This window comes from Oryctolagus cuniculus, chromosome 1 (genome assembly GCF_964237555.1).
Source record: "Oryctolagus cuniculus chromosome 1, mOryCun1.1, whole genome shotgun sequence".
Lineage (NCBI taxonomy): Eukaryota > Metazoa > Chordata > Mammalia > Lagomorpha > Leporidae > Oryctolagus > Oryctolagus cuniculus.
Genome location: NC_091432.1, coordinates 199,314,946 through 199,333,109, shown reverse-complemented (window position 1 = coordinate 199,333,109; position 18,164 = coordinate 199,314,946). Strand labels below are relative to the sequence as shown.

Sequence of the window (18,164 nt, the reverse complement as noted above, 5' to 3'; positions counted from 1 at the left end):
AGACAGAGAAAGGTCTTCCTTTGCCGTTGGTTCACCCTCCAATGGCCGCCACAGCTGGCGCGCTGCGACCTGCGCACCGCACTGATCCGATGGCAGAAGCCAGGTACTTATCCTGGTCTCCCAAATGTATTTCTGAGAGGGAGACAGAAAGAGAAAGGCAGCTTCCATCTGCTGGTTCACTCCCTAAATGCTTGCAATGGCCAGGACTGGAGCCAGAAGTCAGGAATCCAGTCCATGTCTTCTAAATGTGTGGCAGGGCCCTAATTACTTCAGCCATTTCTGCTGTCCCCTCCCCCAGGGGCTGCATTAGCAGGAAGCTGGAGTCAGGTATCAAAATCAGGTACTCTGATATGGGCATCTTAACCACCAGCCTAAACACCCACCCCTGCCTTAGAGCTTTTTAGCTGGTCTTTTTGCTTCTTTTTGTCCCAGCACCCTGCCATTCACTTACAACTATCCATGGACATTTAAGGTGCTTCTCTCTTTTCAGTATTGTGAATAATGCTGCAAGTATAAATTTCAAAAGTGCAATCTAATCACATTGCTCCCTCGTGCAACCCTCCAGTGGCTCCTTTTTTATTTATTTATTTATTTTTTAAAATTGAGGTTGAGTTCAAAATCCTCAGTGTAGCAGCCAAGGTGCTTCATGGTCTGGTCTCATCCTGCCAAGCTGATCACTCACTACCCAAGGTGGCCCAGCCATATTAAACCTGTGCTTTCCTATAAATCCATAAAGGTCATTTTTCTTCCTGATCATCGCTGGAGGGTGGGAATTTTTAAAAGATAAAGATCATAGCAAACATGGGATGGTTCATTCTTTCTTTTGCTTCCTTTAACTGGCAATGTAACACAGGCCAGGGCTTTGTTAGGCCCTCTCTCTTCTTTCTTCCTGGCCACAACACAGCCTGAGATGGGCTCCTTTGAGCTGCTCATCTGTTCCTTTTCTTCTGGGGCTGGTAGTCAAGGCATTTACTCAAATTGGAGTCGGAAGCGCTGAAACTGGTGTTTGGGCTGCGGGGTAGGAAAAGGTCTGACTTGGCTCACTCTGTTGAGACCTCTCACAGGAAAGACGATTCCTCCCTCCAGCAGTTTCCAGGTGTCTTAAAGGAGGCATTGGGACCAAAGCCCCAGTTAGTATCACATTCCCTGTCTCCCCTGTGACCAGAAAGTCAAGGGTATCATCAGGAAATCTTAGGTCTCTTGGCTAAATAGAACTTTAATGTCTGCCCAATCCACTTTTCCCCAACTTGCCCCACTTGATGAACTGCCACACATTCTTAAATTATTATTCTTCTTCTTTTTTTTAAAGAGCAGCAGAGAGAGAAAGAGACAAAGGAAGAGAGAAAGAAGGGGAAGGGAGAGACAGCTCCCATCAGCGGAGTCACTTCCTAAATGTAAGCAACTAGAAGCCAGGAACTTAATCTAGTTCTTCCAGATGGATGGCAGGAACCCAGCTCCTCCAACCATCACTGCTGCTTCCCAGGAAGCTGAGTTAGCAAGAAGCTAACTCAGGAGCAGGTTTTGAACTCAAGTAGTTTGTTAACTGATAGGCTAAATGCCAACCCCACCACCCACAAATTCTTAATCTGTAAGAATGTCTCAGGGGGCCCCCTGCCCCCACCCAGCATTGTGATGCAGAGTTAAGTGTATCCCAGGTACTGCACTGGTTCCAACTGCTCCCAGCTACTCTGCTTCAGATCCAGCTTCCTGCTAATGCACCTGGGAAGTCAGCACATAAGGATGGCCCAAGTGCTTGGGTTCCTGTCACCCACAGGGAGACCTAGATGGAATTCCTGGCTCTTGGCTTGGCCCAGACCTGGTTGTTGTGGTCATCTGGGGAGTGAACCAATGGATGGAAGATCTCTTTCTCTGTAAAAAAAAAAAAAAAAAAAAAAAAGTCTCACCGTCCTCCAACGAGACTGTAAATTCTTTTAGTTCTGGGCTATGTCTTATCTTTGTTGACGACCGCATGACCAATGAATGCACTCGGTGTCAGGGAGGGACTTTGAAATCCAGTCTGTTGTCAAGGAGTCATTTACATAAGATTGACCAACTGGCTGAGGGTAACACTGGACTGGAAGGATGCAGTGAGCAGTTTCGTTGCATCCTCACCGACAGCCTGTTTTTGTTTTTCAGTTTTTTTTTTTTTTTCTTGCTTCTGTGACTTTGAGTCAGAGAAACACGAGAAGGAAATGGTTCCGTGACCAACACCATCGCATTCACAGAGAGGGCAGCCACGGGGTCACGGATCCAAAGTTCTTCTGCCCCTGGCAAAGTCGTCAGCATAGCCCGAAGCTCTTCCTCACCTCCGTGGCCTCTCCTTTCAGGCCCAGGCGCAGGCCCAGCCGGGTTGGATGGTTTCCCCCAGTCCTTTAACAACGAGGGCATTTAAAATGGGAAGGAGGAAGAGAAAGCCTGAGAAAGGCGCCAGGGGCCAGGGCCGGGCCGCGCCGGCTTCTGCTCAGAATTCAAGATGGGCCTCCAGGACTCAGGGGAGGCCTCCCGTCCGTCTCTCTCTCTCTCTCTCTCTCTCTCTCCCTCACTCCCCCTCCCCCCTTTCTGCCTCAGCCTTCCTCTCAGCGTCCGCGGGGGCTGATTCACCTCAGAAACACGGCCTAAGAAAGGAAGGGAGAGTTTCTCAAGTGTCTGAGAGGTTAAAACTTTGAAGAAAACAGCCAAGACGAGGCTGTGGCCACGACGCGGGGACGAGGAGAAGGAGGGAGGCCGAGGCGACAAAAAGCGTGCAGCGCAAGCAGCTCCCCGGGCCGAGCCCTCGGCACAGCGGCGGGCGCAAACACCGCGCCGGAGGCAGCTGCGCAGCGGAGCCAGGCCTGGCCCCGGAGGCCCTCGGCCGCGCCCCAGGGGCGGGCCGGAGGCGGGGCAGCCCTCAGAGCCAGGTTCTCCCCGCGGGCTGCCGGCCCACGGCCTCCCCGCCTCGGCCAGCCGCTGCCGCTGAGGATACCCCTCGGCGCCGCCCGCCCGCCCCCAGAGCCGCGGCCGCCGAGGCCGGCTCCCATTGGCCGCGGCGCCTCGGCGTCCCCGCCCCTCCGGCGGCCCCGCCCCCTCCGCCGCCGCCGCCGCCGCCGCCACCGCCGCCGCTGCTGCTGCTTCCCCGCTCCGCCTCCTCCCCCTCCGGGAGCCGCCTCCGTCGCCTGCGCCGCCGCTGCCGCTGCCGCCGGCCGGGGCCCAGCCAGCGCCCGCGCCGGAGTCGAATCGCAGCCGGAGCCGCTGCCCGCGGCCCCGCCATGAGCGGAAGCGCCGCCGCCGCGGTCGCTGCCGCCGCCGCCTCAGCCGCCGCCGCGCACTTCCAGCCTCAGTCGTCGTCTCCCAGGCCGGGCCCCGCCGAGCTCGGGCCCCCGCGCCGCCCGCGCCCCCCGCCGCCGCCTCCCCGGCCCGAGCCCGCCGCCGCCGACCGCCTCAGCCCTCCGGGCCACGGGCCTCTCCGGGCGGGCGCCCAGGGAGGCGGCGCCTGCGGCCGAGCGCCAGGAGCAGGTACGGGGTCCAGAAGCGGGCCAGGCGGGGAGGGGCGTGGGTCCGTCCCGGGGGTGAGGGGTCCCGGGGATTTGTGGCCCGGTCGCCCGAGCAGCCGAGGGGGAGGAGCGTTGTCCGGGTCAGCTTTGTCCGGCCCGGAGCCCCTGAGAGCCTTGCGTCTTTGCCGCGCGGAGCGGTTCACAAAGCGTTTTCCACCGGGTGGGTATAGCCCCCTCCCCCAGGGTGGGCAGGGCAGGACCTCCCCGGGTCTCCCGCTCCGCAGAGGAGGAAACTGAGGCTTAGAGGAGGAAGTGACTTGCCCAAGGTCACAGAGCCGGTGAGCGTGGAAGCCTGGCTGGGACCCAGGGCCACCCCGGACTGGCGTGGGCCCCGGGGAGAGGGGGCTGGGAGGAAGCAGAGCCCCCAGCCCCGAGAGCTGTTGCCCAGGGAGCGGGGGGTGGGGTAGGCCCTGTTCCTTGGCACACCCACCAGCCCTTTTTGGCCTGGCTTAGGAGTAAAGATCTCTGGTGGGGTGGGACCGCGGAGAGGGGCCCCTTGGGGAGCTTGGTGGCGCCCTGGGGAGCCGCAGGGCAGAGCCTCCTGCGCGGGGTGTGCAGTCGGGGAGAGGCTTTTCTGCGTACGTGGGGCTGTGCCCCGGAAACTTCGCACTGTAGGGGCCGCCTGGTCTCCGCCAGGCCACCTTCCCCGGCCGCTGCGCAGACCAACCCAGTCTTGCTGGAATTAGTGGCAAGGAGGCCTGCCCGCTTTCTGGAGACGCCCCTAGGTGTTTTAAACCAAATGGCCCGAGTCCTTTACATCCCAAATCAGAAATGCATATGTAGCCCTGGAAAAGGCATGTATGCCACAGGAAGCCATAGTTTTTTTCTCCTGTGGTCTGGACCTACCGCGCTTGAAGTCCCAGAGAAAGAAGAGCCATCCCAGGCGGAAAGGGGGAAGGAAGCTGGGAGGATTGGGACGACTCGCCCGCCTGGCTGGCCCGTAATGCGTGGGATTTCCGTTTTTGTTTGAGGTGGGTGATTGGGTGGGTTGCTTTTAATGTGGTTGCATCTTGGAAATGGGAGAGGAGTTGAGAGTTTTCAACTAGAGGGAGAGAGCAGCCTGTCCCATGGAGCTGGAAAATAGCAGCTGTAGAATGGGGGCGGGGAAATGGAAGGGTTGCTGAAGAGACGGAATGGTGTCTAGAGAAAAAGATTGGGATTTTTGCAAAGAGGGAGCCAAGCAGTGATGAGTTGGAAGGAGCGTGGTAGAGTTGGATGATATCTTGCAAGGCTGAGTGTATGTATTAGTCTGCAGTTATTTCGTTTTCTCTAAGTAGGATCAGTTGTGATACTTTTATAACCATTCTTGCTTTAGCTCCCCCCACCCCCAGGATGCAGACCCCAAGTGCCAGTAGTATTGTCTTGGAAGTAAGGCTGCACAAAAGAGGGGAGGGAAAGACTAATTAGCAGATGCATTAATTAAGGCCCTTTGTCCAAGATGATTCCTTGTTGAAGTCAGCTGTTTTCTTGCTGCCCTTCTGCACATCGGCTTTCTGGCTTGTGGTGGCTGTTGGCTGGTTGTTTTGGGAAGAAGTGCTCCAATTTAGACAAGATGGGCTAGATTTTTTTAAAAATGTAGGATACACATTTGGTAAACATAAAAGCAGGAATATTTACTTGTCATAGATTTATAGTGGGTGAAATACAAATTGAAACAATGGATGCCACTTCACACTCAGATTGTCAAAAACTAAATGCTGTGATAACCAAAGACTGTAATAGTAAGATTGCAGGTAAATAAAGTTTTATATATGGCTCTGGGAATGTAAATGAGTACATCTACCTCCGAGAGTAATGTTAGGCTAGTGGTGTCTGGTTGAAAGGGGGCAGGCATGCCCTTGTACCTAACATGTTCATTTCTGGGTATGGATCTTAAGAAATCCTTGCACACTTGCCCCAAGAAAATACAAAAGAACTACTAGAATGGTCATTCAGCTTAGATGTCCACCAAGAGGGGTATACATAAATTTTTAGACCCACACAGTTGAATATTACCTGAGTGTAGTAGAACTGTGAATTTGTTCTGAAATGAATGAATCTCAAAAACATAATATGGGGTGGGGAAGCAAGTCACATAATTCTTAAATAGTCTTTCCACATGTATAAAATCTGAGAATATGCAAAATAATATTGTTTGTGACTGTGTACATAAGTAGTAATAGTATAAAAACGACTAATGCCAACTTCAGAGTACTGATTATCCCTGGAAGAGAAGATGGGGAATGGGATTGGATGGGGTTTGCAGAGGGATTTAATTATACCTGAAATATTCTCTTAAACCAGAATCAGGTGAGTACAAATTAAAAAATTTTTTTTTGTTCCTGTTGGGTTTAGGGTACAGAGATTTTTCTAAGTATTTTTCAGATGCTTGAAATATTTCTGACATGCTAAACATTTTCTTGTTTATAGAAAACAGAGTTTTTGTTCCATGATAATGGAACTCCAGCTGCAGGCTGCAGCCCAGCCCAGCCCAGCCTGTTAGGCATGCACGCTGGTGATCCTTTGTCACCCCTTTCTGATCTGCTAAACCTGGTATTGGGATGGATGACTTTTATTTTGGAACTGCTGAGAGATTTCCTTCTTTCTAAACTTTCTAGTGGACCTAGCTCAACAGTTTGAACTTTTTAAAACATAAATGCTCCAGGATATTCTGATTTATGTCTGGGAGGGACCCAGACATGAGGTTCTGTGGATTCTGATGCTCTCTAAAGTTCAATCTAGCTTTGTCCCCAGGCTGTTCCTGAGGCTGCCCTCTTTTGCCCCTCCAGAATCCATGTGATGATTGGCTCTTCTGTGGAGCATAATTTTGTGGAACATTTTTTGGATGCCAAACCTCTCTTAATCCAGGTGGTCAGTTCTTCTTCCCTCCCTCCCTCCCTTCCGTCCTTTTTTTTTTTTTTTTTTTTAAAGATTTATTTGTTTATTTGAAAGAATTACAGAGAGAGGGAGATACAGAACTTCTAACCTCTGGTTCACTTCCCAGATGGCCTCAACAGCTAGGGCTGGGCCAGGCTGAAGCCAGGAGCTGCTTCTGGGTCTCCCATGTGGGTGCAGGGGCCCAGTTTGGGCCATCCTCCACTGCTTTCCCAGGCCATTAGCAGGGAGCTGGATTGGAAGTGGAGCAGCCATGAACCCGCGCCCTTATGGGATGCCAGCATTGCAGGCAGTGGCTTTACCCGCTATGTCACAAGGCTGGCCCTCCCCACTCTTATTTTCATCCAAGAAGCTAAGAGAATTGCCTACCAGGGCTATTTATCAACTTCTATAGACTTTAACCACATGTGTCTATTGTATGTGGTTTTATAGTTAAAGAGCACAGTGGGTATAAAGAGAAGGGAAATTAGTGTATGTAGAGAAAGTAAACCCCAAAAGATAAGTGTATGTGATGTTTTTTAAGAGAGTGGTGGTTCGTCCCATTGCAGATGACAGTGATTGCTGTACTTTATGACCTAAGTTTGTGCTTCAGCTGTTGGAACCTGTGACCAGAGAGGTGAGTCTTCAGGAGAGGCAACTGATTCTTCCTCAGATTGGAAGTGTGTCCTTGTCCTAGCTTGACTCATTCTCCTTCTCTGCTAACCTTTTTCCTCTCTAGTCCTACCTAGTGTGTTTAGGACTTAATTTATGTTAACAAATGTGAAGGTTTTTTTTAAAGATTTATTTATTTATTTGAAAGGTGGAGAGATACCAAGAGGCAGAAAGAGGGAGGGAGGATGGAGAGAGAAAGGGAGAGAGGGAGGGAAGGAGAGGTCTTCCATCTGCGGCAGCTTTACCTGCCCACTGAAGTTTTTGATAATTTGTAAAGTTCCCTTTTGTCTTTGTTGTGGCTCTGCTTTTTGGAAATTGACTTTGCAGTTGCCCTGGTACATTTTGTAGCAGTGCTGCTGTGTGGGACTGTACAGATTGTGCCCAGCACAAGGACACCTGTGTCGGGTGGACAGGATGGAAACCATTGTGTGCTCTACTTACCAGGATGAGCACCTGGTGAGGACCTGGTGTGTCCTCAGAGAAGGGGCATCTTCTCTAAATCTTGCAAAGGTACCCTGTGACCTTGCACTGCCCCGCAGCTTTGGGGTTGCAGAATCAGCTGTAACTGTGGTGTTCATACTCATTCAGGACTATAGGATGAGAGGTGGGTTGCTGCTGGACTTAGGGCCCCAAAAGAGTTCTTCATGTGGACTTTTCCTAGGAATTGCATTCCCCTCCACCTCCCCACAGCTGTTCATTACCATGCTCAGATAAACCAATGAGCTCAGCTTAAAATTGTGAGCTTCATTATGAAGCTGGAGAAATAGGTTCAGAGTAACTGTTTGGAAAATACCATTACTTGTGGAAAGATGAAATGAGGGGAGTCATTAATGAAGGAAGAAGTGGTCTGGTAAGTAAAGGAGAAAAAACATCTGTGTGCCACATTTGCTCTTATATACTTTTTTTAAAAAAATATTTATTTATTTGAAAGGCAGAGTTACAAAAAGGCAAAGGCAGAGAAAGAGGTCTTCCTTCTGCTGGTTCACTCTCCAGATGGCCACAATGGCTGGAGCTGTGCTGATCTGAAGCCAGGAACCAGGAGCCTCCTCCTGGTCTCCCATGCTGGTGGCAGGGGCCCAAGGACTTGAGCCATCTTCCTCTGCTTTCCCAGGCCACAGCATAGAGCTGAATTAGAAGTGGAGCAGCTGGAACTCGAACCGGCACCCATATGGGATGCTGGCACTGCAGGTGGTGGCTTTTACCCGCTACACCACAGTGCTGCCCCCTCTTAGATTCTTTTCTTTTTTTTTTTTTTGAACATTTTTATTTATTAGAAAGGTAGAGTTACATACAGAGAGAGAGCGTGAGTGAATGCCATATGGAAATGAAGAGCCTGGAGCTTCCAGGTCTTCCACATGGGTGCAGGGACCCAAGCACTTGGGCCACCTTCTACTGCTTTCCCAGGCACATTAGCAGAGAGCTGAATCAGAATTGGAACAGCCGGGATTTGAACTGGTGCCCATATGGGATGCTGGTGTTGCAGGTGGCAGTTATACCCGCTATGCCACAACGCCAGCCCCTGCTCTTATATTTTTACAGTACTCAATCTGAACAGGAAACATAACATTTTTCTCCTCCTAATTCATCCTACACTAGCATTCCTGAATTTCTGAAGACCTGAGGCTTTTAAGCCAATTTTGAAAATATTTACTCATTTGTATTTTCCATTAAATGGTTGTTTATGTTTCCTGCTGTTTCATTTTTTTTCTTGGAGAGAGTGGCAGGATGAGTGTGAACCAAGGACAAGACTGGACTTCCTACTGCTTTTGCAGATAATGGCAGAGTGTTTTTTAGAACGGTTGTCATGGACAAATACTGTTCTAGGGGCTCAAGGGAAAAGTACATTTGAAGTGGTCTTTATTATTTTTAGATATGATTGAGGGTGATGGATAGAGAGGTCTGTTGTGCTTTTCCTCTGTCTGGAAGGAATTTTTAAGAATTTGAGAGACTGAGTGAGGGAGCATGAGTGCCCTCATCTTCTGATTCACTCACCAGATACTCTCAATGATCACAGAGCGAACGAAGCTGACTTCAGCCTTGGGAGCCTGCAGTGCAATCCAGGTCTCACATGTATGTGGCAAGACCCAGCTACTTGGGCCATCAGTGCTTCTTTCCATGGTCTGCATTAGCAGGAAGTTCCGGTTAGGAGCTGGAGTGTGGTAATGTAGCCAGGGACTCACTCTGATGTGGGATGCAGATGTCTCAAGTGGCATCTAGGTCACTAGGTCATATAACAGTCCCTGCAGGAATTTCTTGAAGAAATTGTATATAAATAAGACTTAAAATGTTTACAAAGATGGTCTCAAGTCCAAACAAGAAGCAACTTTTCTTACCTATAGACTTTACCCAAAGTCGTTTAAGTTTTTATTTTTTTAAATTTTTAAACTTTTTTTTAAAGATTCATCTATTCATTGGAAAGGCAGAGTTACAGAGAGACAGAGGGGTCTTCCATCCACTGGATCACTCACCAGATGGCCACAATGGCTGGAGCTGCGCCGATCTGAAGCCAAGAGCCAGATGTTTTTTCCGGGTCTCCCACATGGGTGCAGGGGCCAAAGCACTTGGGCCATCTTCTACTGCTTTCCCAGGCCATAACAGAGAGCTGGATTGGAAGTGGAGCAGCCAGGACTTGAACCGGCACCCATATGAGATGCCAGCGCTGCAGGCAGCGGCTTTACCCGTTAAGCCAAAGCACATGGCCCTTAGTTGTTTTCTTGTTGCTTGACTGGCTGTTAGTGTTATTTTGGGACTTCTGGGAATAGTTAACTGAAGTGATGTTGGGCAGTTGGAAGAGGAAATGATGGGATTATACTAGGGTTTATCAGAGATCCCTCAGTCATGAATCTGAAATCTATCCCTGCATTTTCTGCTTTGGTAGTAAAATATGTGTAGATGTAAGGGAGTTGTGAATGTAATGATTTGACTTTGTTGAAAGAAAAATGGAAGGAAGAAATATGCATAGAAAAAAGAGTAGCCCGCAATTGGACTGGGACATGCTCTAGTGCTTTGGGGGTATTCCTTAGGTTGGGGAAGTTGCTGTGTGTCCACTGTGCTTCAGTACCTTTCATGTCAGGATCTGTCTGCAGATGGTGCTTGCTGATCTGTTGAAACCTGCTTTATTATCACAGAACTAAGCCATGAGCAGTTTCTCAGACTAAATTGAAGAAGGGTGGGCTGAGAGTAAAATAGGTAATCCTTCCCAAATCACTTTTGCAAATAGGAGTTGGGACTTTTCATAGTTAACAAAAAAGTATTTTTTGGGGGGAGTTTGGGCTGTTTTGTGTAAACTTTTTTAAATAGATTTGTCTTTATAGATTAAAAAAATTTTTTTAAAGATTTATTTATTTGGCTTGAAAGAGTTGCACACAGAGAGAGAGAAAGGCCTTCCATCCGCTGGTTCGCTCCCTAATTGACCGCAACGGCTGGAGCTGTGCCAGTTGGAAGCCAGGAGCCAGGAGCTTCTTCAATATTTCCCACGCAGTGCAGGGGCCCCAGGATGTGGGCCATCTTCTACTACTTTCCCAGGCCATAGCAGAGAGCTGGATCAGAAGTGGAGCAGCCGGGACTGGAACCAGTGCCCATATGGGATGCTGGCACTGCAGGTAGCCCCTATAGATTTTTTTTTTTTTAAAGATTTATTTATTTGAAAAAGAGTTACAGAGAGAGATCTTCCATCCATTGGTTCGCTCCCTAAATGGCCACAATGGTCAGAGCTAAGCTGATCCAAAGCCAGGAGCTTTTTTCAGGTCTCCCACATGGGTGCAAGGGCTCAGGGCCTTGGACCATCCTCGGCTGCTTTCCCAGGCTCATTAGCAGGTAGCTGGTTCAGAAGTGGAGCAGTCGGGATTTGAATCTGTGCCCCTGTGGGATGCTGGTGCTACAGGCCAGGGCTTTAATCTGCTGTGCCACAGCACCAGCCCCTATGGATTTTTTATAAAACGATTTTAATTATTTGAGAGGTAGAGTTACAGAGAGAGAGAGGGAGAGACAGAGAGAAAGGTCTTCCATCCACTAGGTCACATTGCAGCCAGGCTGGAGCTGAGTCTATTCAAAGCCAGAAGTCAGGAGCTTCTTCTAGATCTCCCATGTGAGTACAGGGATCCAAGGATTTGGGCCATCTTCAACTGCTTTCCCAGCCCATAGCAGGGAGCTGGATCGGAAGAAGAGTGACCCGGATTTCAGCCGGTGCCCATATATGGGATGGTGGCACTGCAGGCAGAGGCTTAGCCTACTGTGCCACAGTCCTGGTTCCCAGACTTTTTTTTTTTTTCTTTTTACTGCCACTTATACATGTTTTAGGCATCTACTGGGTGCTTGTAATGCAGTACTAACCTCTGATTCCTGGGAATGGTAGTCCTGAGTGTCAGAAACTCTATTACTTGAGGTACTGAAGTTCTCAGGACAGCTAGTGCTTGTTTTTCTCTATTTCTGGCTTCTTTTTGCTCTCTGGCCTTCTGGGCTTGGTGGTGTTTGTATCTGTTAAAATAGGCCTTCCCCATTCCCATCCCCCCACCACAGGAGAGAGTACAGACCCTGGCTGATCACCCACAAGTAAAACCCTATAAACTGTTGAACCCAAACTGAGGGCACCATAGCGGGTGCATCTCTTTTTCCTCTGTTGCCACCACCCACCCTTTGCTGTGGAGCCTGGAGGGCGTCCCCCCCCCCCCCAACCCCAGTCATACAAAGAAGCTTTGTGCTCTGAAGATGTTCTAAAGGCGGGTTCACTGTAATTATAATTCCCTAAGCACAACCAAGTAATGGGGGCAGGCAGGGTAAAGATGGTATCCAAGTACTTGTTGGTAGGGAGAAGTCAGGCAGGGATTAGAAATCATCTGGAGACAGTATCCCAGAGTGGATAATGGAGTGTTGTTGGTGATGCTGACAGGAATGTGTTCAAGTGAATACGTTTTAGTTTTAGATCCAAATATAAGATACTTGAAGGTTTAAAAAAAAGCAGAAGATTGAGCCTGGACTTTTTAAATTTTTTTTCCACTTTTTAGTTTGCAATTGTAACTGAAAAGTATTTTAGAAGAAGGTATGTAGAAATCTGGGTCTGCTTTGCTTTATGTTTGTGTTGCCAGAATGATTGATTGCTCTTACTCTCCAGAGGATGCTCCCACTAATCTTTTTTTTTTTTTCTTTTCTGTTTAAGTAAGCAGTGACTGACATTTTTGGGAAACTGGTTTCCCCTTACTACCACCAAATAAAAACAAAGCAAAAACATTCTGGGTATTTGTGCTTATTAAATACTTTTATCAACGATTCTATGCCATGATGTTTGTCTAAGTTCTGCTAGCTATCTTCTAGTGATAATATTACTATATTGCTTGTTACTAATATCTCAAACAAAATTTTTTTTAAATGAAATGTAGCAAACGTTGTTTGTCAAGGTAATCTGTAATAGTCCTTATTGAGGACGAGGGGAAAGGGCCCTTTTTGCTGCTCTAATGTGTAGATGATATGGCTCTATAGAAACCTTGGGCTATTGTAAGCAGCTGCTTTGTCTAATTACTTGTCATAAAGTCAGTTAGATTTTTTTTTTTTTTTTTAAGATTTATTTACTTACTTGAAGGTCAGAGTTAGAGAAGGAGAGGCAGAGAGAGAAAGGTCTTCCATCTGCTGGTTCACTCCCCAGTTGGCTGCAATGGCTGGAGCTGGGCCGTTCCAAAGCCAGGAGCCAGGAGCTTCTTCCGAGTCTCCCACGCGGGTGCAGGAGCCCAAGCACTTGAACTGTATTCTAATGCTTTCCCAGGCCATAGCAGAGACCTGGATTGGAAGTGAAGCAACCGGATCTTGAACCGGTGCCCATATGGGATGCTGGCACTGCAAGCAGTGGCTTAACCTGCTATGCCACAACGCCAGCCCCAGGAGTTAGATCTTTATTCTTACGCTCTAGCATGATTTTGTCCTAGGTTGAGGAAATCTAGCTTAAACTTGTATCCAAATAAGACTGCTGGTATTTAGTAGTCCATTAAAAAATAGTAAATACACCAGGGTGGGCATTGTGGCACAGCAGGTTAAACTGCTGCTTGGGACACCCACATCCTGAATCAGGATGCTGGTTGGAGACCCAGCTCTCGGCTTTCTGTCTAGCTTCCTGCTAATGTGTATGAGAAGGCAGCAGATGGTGCTCAAGTATTTGGGTCTCTGTTAACCATGTGAGAGACCCAGATGGAGTTCCTGGCTCCTGGTGCCTTCCTGGCCCAGTCCTGGTTGTTTTAGGCATTTGTACAATGAAGTAACAGATGTAAGATCTGTATGTCCTTCCCTCTCTCTGTGTCACCCTGCCTTTCAAATAAGTAATTAAAAAAAAAATACACTAGGGGTCTATTGCATATGCTTTTAATGAAGGATAAGGTTTATTTTTCAAACCCCTATTTTAGTCCAGTATGTTCAGTAGTGACTTACATTTTAGCTCAATTATAAACTTATGTGGGCTACTTCCTTTGCTTTGTTTATAGTATATATTTCTTTTGGAGATAACCACTAACTATATTTCACTGCTCTCTGGTGGCCACTAAAAGTAGTGGTTTTAGTGAACATTTATTGAATATCTACTATGTACTGAACACAGTTAGAATTTTAGAAATGATCAATACATGCAATAGTTAAGTGAGATATTCTGAAAGCGTGTTAGCAGAACAAATGCATTTTTGGAGTTGCTAGCCTTTAATAAGAGGGCAGAGAGCTTCAAAATTGTGTTAGTAGTAATGATACCATATGATAACTTTGATAATTAATCTTTTTTTTTTTTTTTAAAGATTTATTGATTTATTTAAGAGCCAGAGGCAGAGAGAAAGGCCATTCCTTTGCTGGCCCACTCTTCAAATAGCCGCAAGGGCCAGAGCTGGACAGTTCTGAAGTCAGGAGCCAGGAGCTTCTGGGTCTCCCATGTGGGCACAGCAGCCCAAGCATTTGGGCCATCTTCTGCTGCTTTTCCAGGCCATAGCAGAGAGCTAGATCAGAAGTGGAGCAGCCAGGACACCAACCAGCACCCATATGAGATGCCCACACTGCAGGTGGAGGCTTAGTCCACTATGCCCCAGTGCCAGCCCAACAGTTAATCTTACTGAAGCACAGATTATATCAGATCAGAAATTTAAGTGGCTACCTTCTAAGTAAAAGCTGTATATTTTTGGTATGGCATTCAAGGCCAGCATAATTGCATCTTCATTATTCCAGTCTCAGCTATAAGGGGTTTGTAGAAAGTCAAATTAGCAGATAAGTTTAATTTAGTTCAAAAAATTTGAAATACATGTGTTTGAGGGATCGTCAAGAAATTCATGTAAAGTATGTATTATGAAATAGCTATATAGGTTTCAAAAATTTTTTGCACCAAAATAAATTGATCTTTAAACTGTTTTCCATGAACATTGAACATTTTTAATTTATTTTTACTTATTTGAAAGGTAGATACACACATGCACACATGCAGGCACCCAGAGATGATCTGTCTGCTGGTTTACTCCCCAGAAATCTGCAACGCTAGGGCTAAAGCAGGGAGCCTGGAAATCCATTCAGGTCTCCTACTTGGGTGGCAGGTACCTGGTGCCAAGTATCTCCTGCCTTCTAGGGTATGTATTAGCAGGAGGCTGGAACTGGGCAAGTGCCCGGACTTGAACTCCGGGACATCCCAAGTGGTGTCTTAACCACATCATCAAATATTCCTCTGGCTCCTTCTGCCCCCAGTGTTTTGAAGTACGCTTGTATGTTGTATGCCTCTTCATGCTCATGAATGTTTTCCCCAGGGAAATAGAACAACTAGTCCATGTGTTACTTTTCTATCTCTGTACCTTTGTTACTTTAGCTTGGAATTCCTGTCCTCAAGTTTTTCCAAATCCATCTTTTTTGTTTTTTCATATCTAGATAATAGTTGTCAGTTACTGTGTGCCTATTAGATCTGTGGTTCTGTTCTGAGTACTTTCTGTGGATTAATTAATGTAATCCTCATTCAATCCTGTAAAGGTAGATATCAATTATCATACTTAGGGTACAGATGAAGAAACTGGAAAACAAGGAGGTCCAGTGACTTGCCAGGGATGGTACAACCATTCAGAGCATTATCTGTGAATCCAGTAGTCCTGTCATTGTATTTTTAGCCATGGATGCTTTACTGCATCTCACTTTATAGATCAATTTAGCAAACTCAGCAGTTGGTTTTGGCAACAAAAGACTGAATAGAAGTCACATTGATCCCTGTTTTAGCCACTAATGGGAATTTGAAGTTTTTAGTTTTACCTTTGTCCCTCTTGAGATATCTCTTCCTTTTTGATAAGTTTTGAATTCCTGTGTTAGGATTTTTTAATTTATTTTTTAAGTCATTCGTTACTTTAAATCAGGCATATTTAAATTGCTTCTTAGAAAATTGTTCATGTCTATGATTTTAAACATTAGGATCTTAACCAATGTTTATTTGGGCACTTAAGCAGATATAAAACTTCTCAAGGAAAAGCTTGGCTCTGCTTGGAGGAACTTCTGAATCTCTCTTTGTGCAAATTGGTACTTCCCTCTTTTTGAAAAATCTTCCTCATCTCCTTAATCAACTTTTATTTGTCAAAAGCTAAGGCATAAACACAGTCACTAATTTGAAAGGCAGAGCAACAGAGGAAGAGACAGAGATCTTCCATCTGCTGGTTCACTCCCAGATGCTTCAACAGCCCGGTCTGGTCTAGGCTGAAGCCAGGAGCCAGGAACTCCATCCTAGTCTCCCACTTTGGTGGCAGGGGTCCAAGTACTTGGGCCATCTTCTGGGTGCCTTCCCTGGCATGTTATCTGGAAGTTGCATTGGAAGTGGAGCATGTGGGATTCAAACCTGCACTCTGATATGGGATTCCAGGGTCCTGGTTTCACAAGAGGAATCTTAACCCACTGTACCACAACATCAACCCCCACATCCCTTTAGTTAGGAGTATAGAGTATGAATATTCCAGGCATCAGTTGTTGAGCCCAGTATTGTGCTGATGGCTGCATCAACTGTGAATTATTTGAGGAAGATTCTTTAGCATACTGGCTTTTTTTTTTTTAATTTTTCAATTTTTTTGACAGGCAGAGTGGACAGTGAGAGAGAGAGAGAGAGAGAAAGGTCTTCCTTTGCCGTTGGTTCACCCTCCAATGGCTGCTGCGGCCGGCGCACCACGCTGATCCGATGGCAGGAGCCAGGAGCCAGGTGCTTTTCCTGGTCTCCCATGGGGTGCAGGGCCCAAGCACCTGGGCCATCCTCCACTGCACTCCCTGGCCACAGCAGAGAGCTGGCCTGGAAGAGGGGCAGCCGGGACAGAATCCGGTGCCCCAACTGGGACTAGAACCCGGTGTGCCGGCGCCGCTAGGCGGAGGATTAGCCTAGTGAGCCGTGGCGCCGGCCTAGCATACTGGCTTCTAATTGAACTGCTCTTAAATTTTAACTGCTTATTATTCTGTTACTGGGGCCGGCACTGTGGCGTAGCTGGTAAAGCCGACATGCACAGTGCCAGCATCACATATGGGCACCGTGGTTTGAGTCCCGGCTGCTCCACTTCCAATCCAGCTCTCTGCTGTGGCCTGGGAAAGCAGTAGATGATCCAAGTCCTTGGGCGTCTGCACCCATGTGGGAGACTTGGAAGAAGCTCCTGGCTCCTGGCTTCGCATCCGTGCAGCTCCTGCTGTTGCAGCCAATTGGAGAGTGAACCAGAGGATGAAAGACCTCTCTCTCTCTCTCTCTCTCTCTCTCTCTCTCTCTCTGCCTCTCTTTCTCTCTTTCCTTCTCTATGTAACTCTGATTTTCAAATAAATAAATCTTTAAAAAAAATTCCGTTATCAATAGGTAGGTTGTGTGTGGGCTAAAGCTGAAATCTGATACTAAGTAAATTTTCTCACAAGCAGATTTAGATGATGTTTGTAACACTGTTTCACCTATTTTTGTGGGCTTAATAGGCATTTGTGAGCCATCTTGGGAACCTACCATTTAGAAAATATTCTATGGGAAAATGGGAGTCTAAGCTCAAAACCAGATATAGTACTTAGAGACTTTTGGAATATGATCTGTTTTCTAGTTGAACACTGCCAACTCACTCCTTCTCTCCTGCTTTGCATATGGATACTTAAAAGGGAAAAATGAATTCTCTGTCTTTCAAAGTGACTAAACAGTATAGAATTGATTTTTTGTTTTCTCTACTGATACGATACAAACTCCTGGTTAATCTAGATTGTTAAGAGATTTACACACATTCATTTGTTTGAGTTTCTTAATAACCTTAGCTTCAGAATATATTGACCTAGAGTTTGAAATGCTTGAGGGCTGTTAAGTAATTGTTTACTATCTGCTAATAGTGAAACTCTGAGTCAGGAACTTTTGTGACTTAATTATCCAATATTTCTATTGAAACTGTGCTTTTATTGTTGAAAACAGATTATTACTATTCCACTATGATGTTTTTAAGCTTTAAATTACATGCTAAAGGGAAACAAAACCCCTAAAAACAGTAAGGCAGCACAGTCAAAATATTTGATTTAGGGGCTGGCGCCCTGGCTCAATAGGCTAATCTTCCACCTAGTGGCACCGGCACACCGGGTTCTAGTCCCGGTCGGGGCGCCGGATTCTGTTCTGGTTGCCCCTCTTCCAGGCCAGCTCTCTGCTGTGGCCAGGGAGTGCAGTGGAGGATGGCCCAGGTCCTTGGGCCCTGCACCCCATGGGAGACCAGGATAAGTACCTGGCTCCTGCCATCGGATCAGCGCGGTGCGCCGGCCGTGGTGCACCAGCCGTGGTGGCCATTGGAGGGTGAACCAACGGCAAAGGAAGACCTTTCTCTCTGTCTCTCTGTCTCACTATCCACTCTGCCTGTCAAAAAAAAAATTTTTTTTTTTAATTTAAAGTGAATTACTGTTGCAACTCATGAACTGTGTTGAGATCAAAACTAAAGTCAGAATTTGACTCCAGAATGTTTAAATACTGTGCATACTTTGTCTAACTTTGGTAGAAAAAAATCTGAGCGATGTCTTCTGCCTCAATTGACAGATGTGATTTTGACTAAGTAGTTCTGCCACTTTGTTGGAGAAATTTGAAGAGGAATGGAAAAAGGGGGTCGAAATCAAGTGTTTTTTTTTTTTTTTTAAGATTTATTTATTTGAAAT

The 18,164-nt window shown here is 46.9% G+C and overlaps 1 protein-coding gene and 1 long non-coding RNA gene across 3 annotated transcripts in view; one reads left to right on the top strand and one right to left on the bottom strand.

The window, feature by feature from the left end:
* Positions 1-491: 491 nt before the first annotated feature.
* Positions 492-2,740, bottom strand: LOC138844722 (uncharacterized). Its single transcript, XR_011380986.1, has 2 exons — positions 2,602-2,740; positions 492-2,370 (listed from the first exon to the last, which is right to left on the bottom strand). It is a non-coding gene; the product is annotated as an uncharacterized lncRNA (long non-coding RNA).
* RNF38 (ring finger protein 38) overlaps positions 2,676-18,164 on the top strand; it is a 137,852-nt gene continuing 122,363 nt past the window's right edge. The window contains exon 1 of one of the 2 annotated variants that reach the window (XM_070054354.1): positions 2,676-3,492. In XM_070054354.1, the coding sequence (XP_069910455.1) occupies positions 3,246-3,492 (247 nt within the window). In that variant the 5' untranslated portion in view covers positions 2,676-3,245. The remainder of the gene's footprint in view (positions 3,493-18,164) is intronic. The other variant, XM_051856452.2, reaches the window with a different exon arrangement.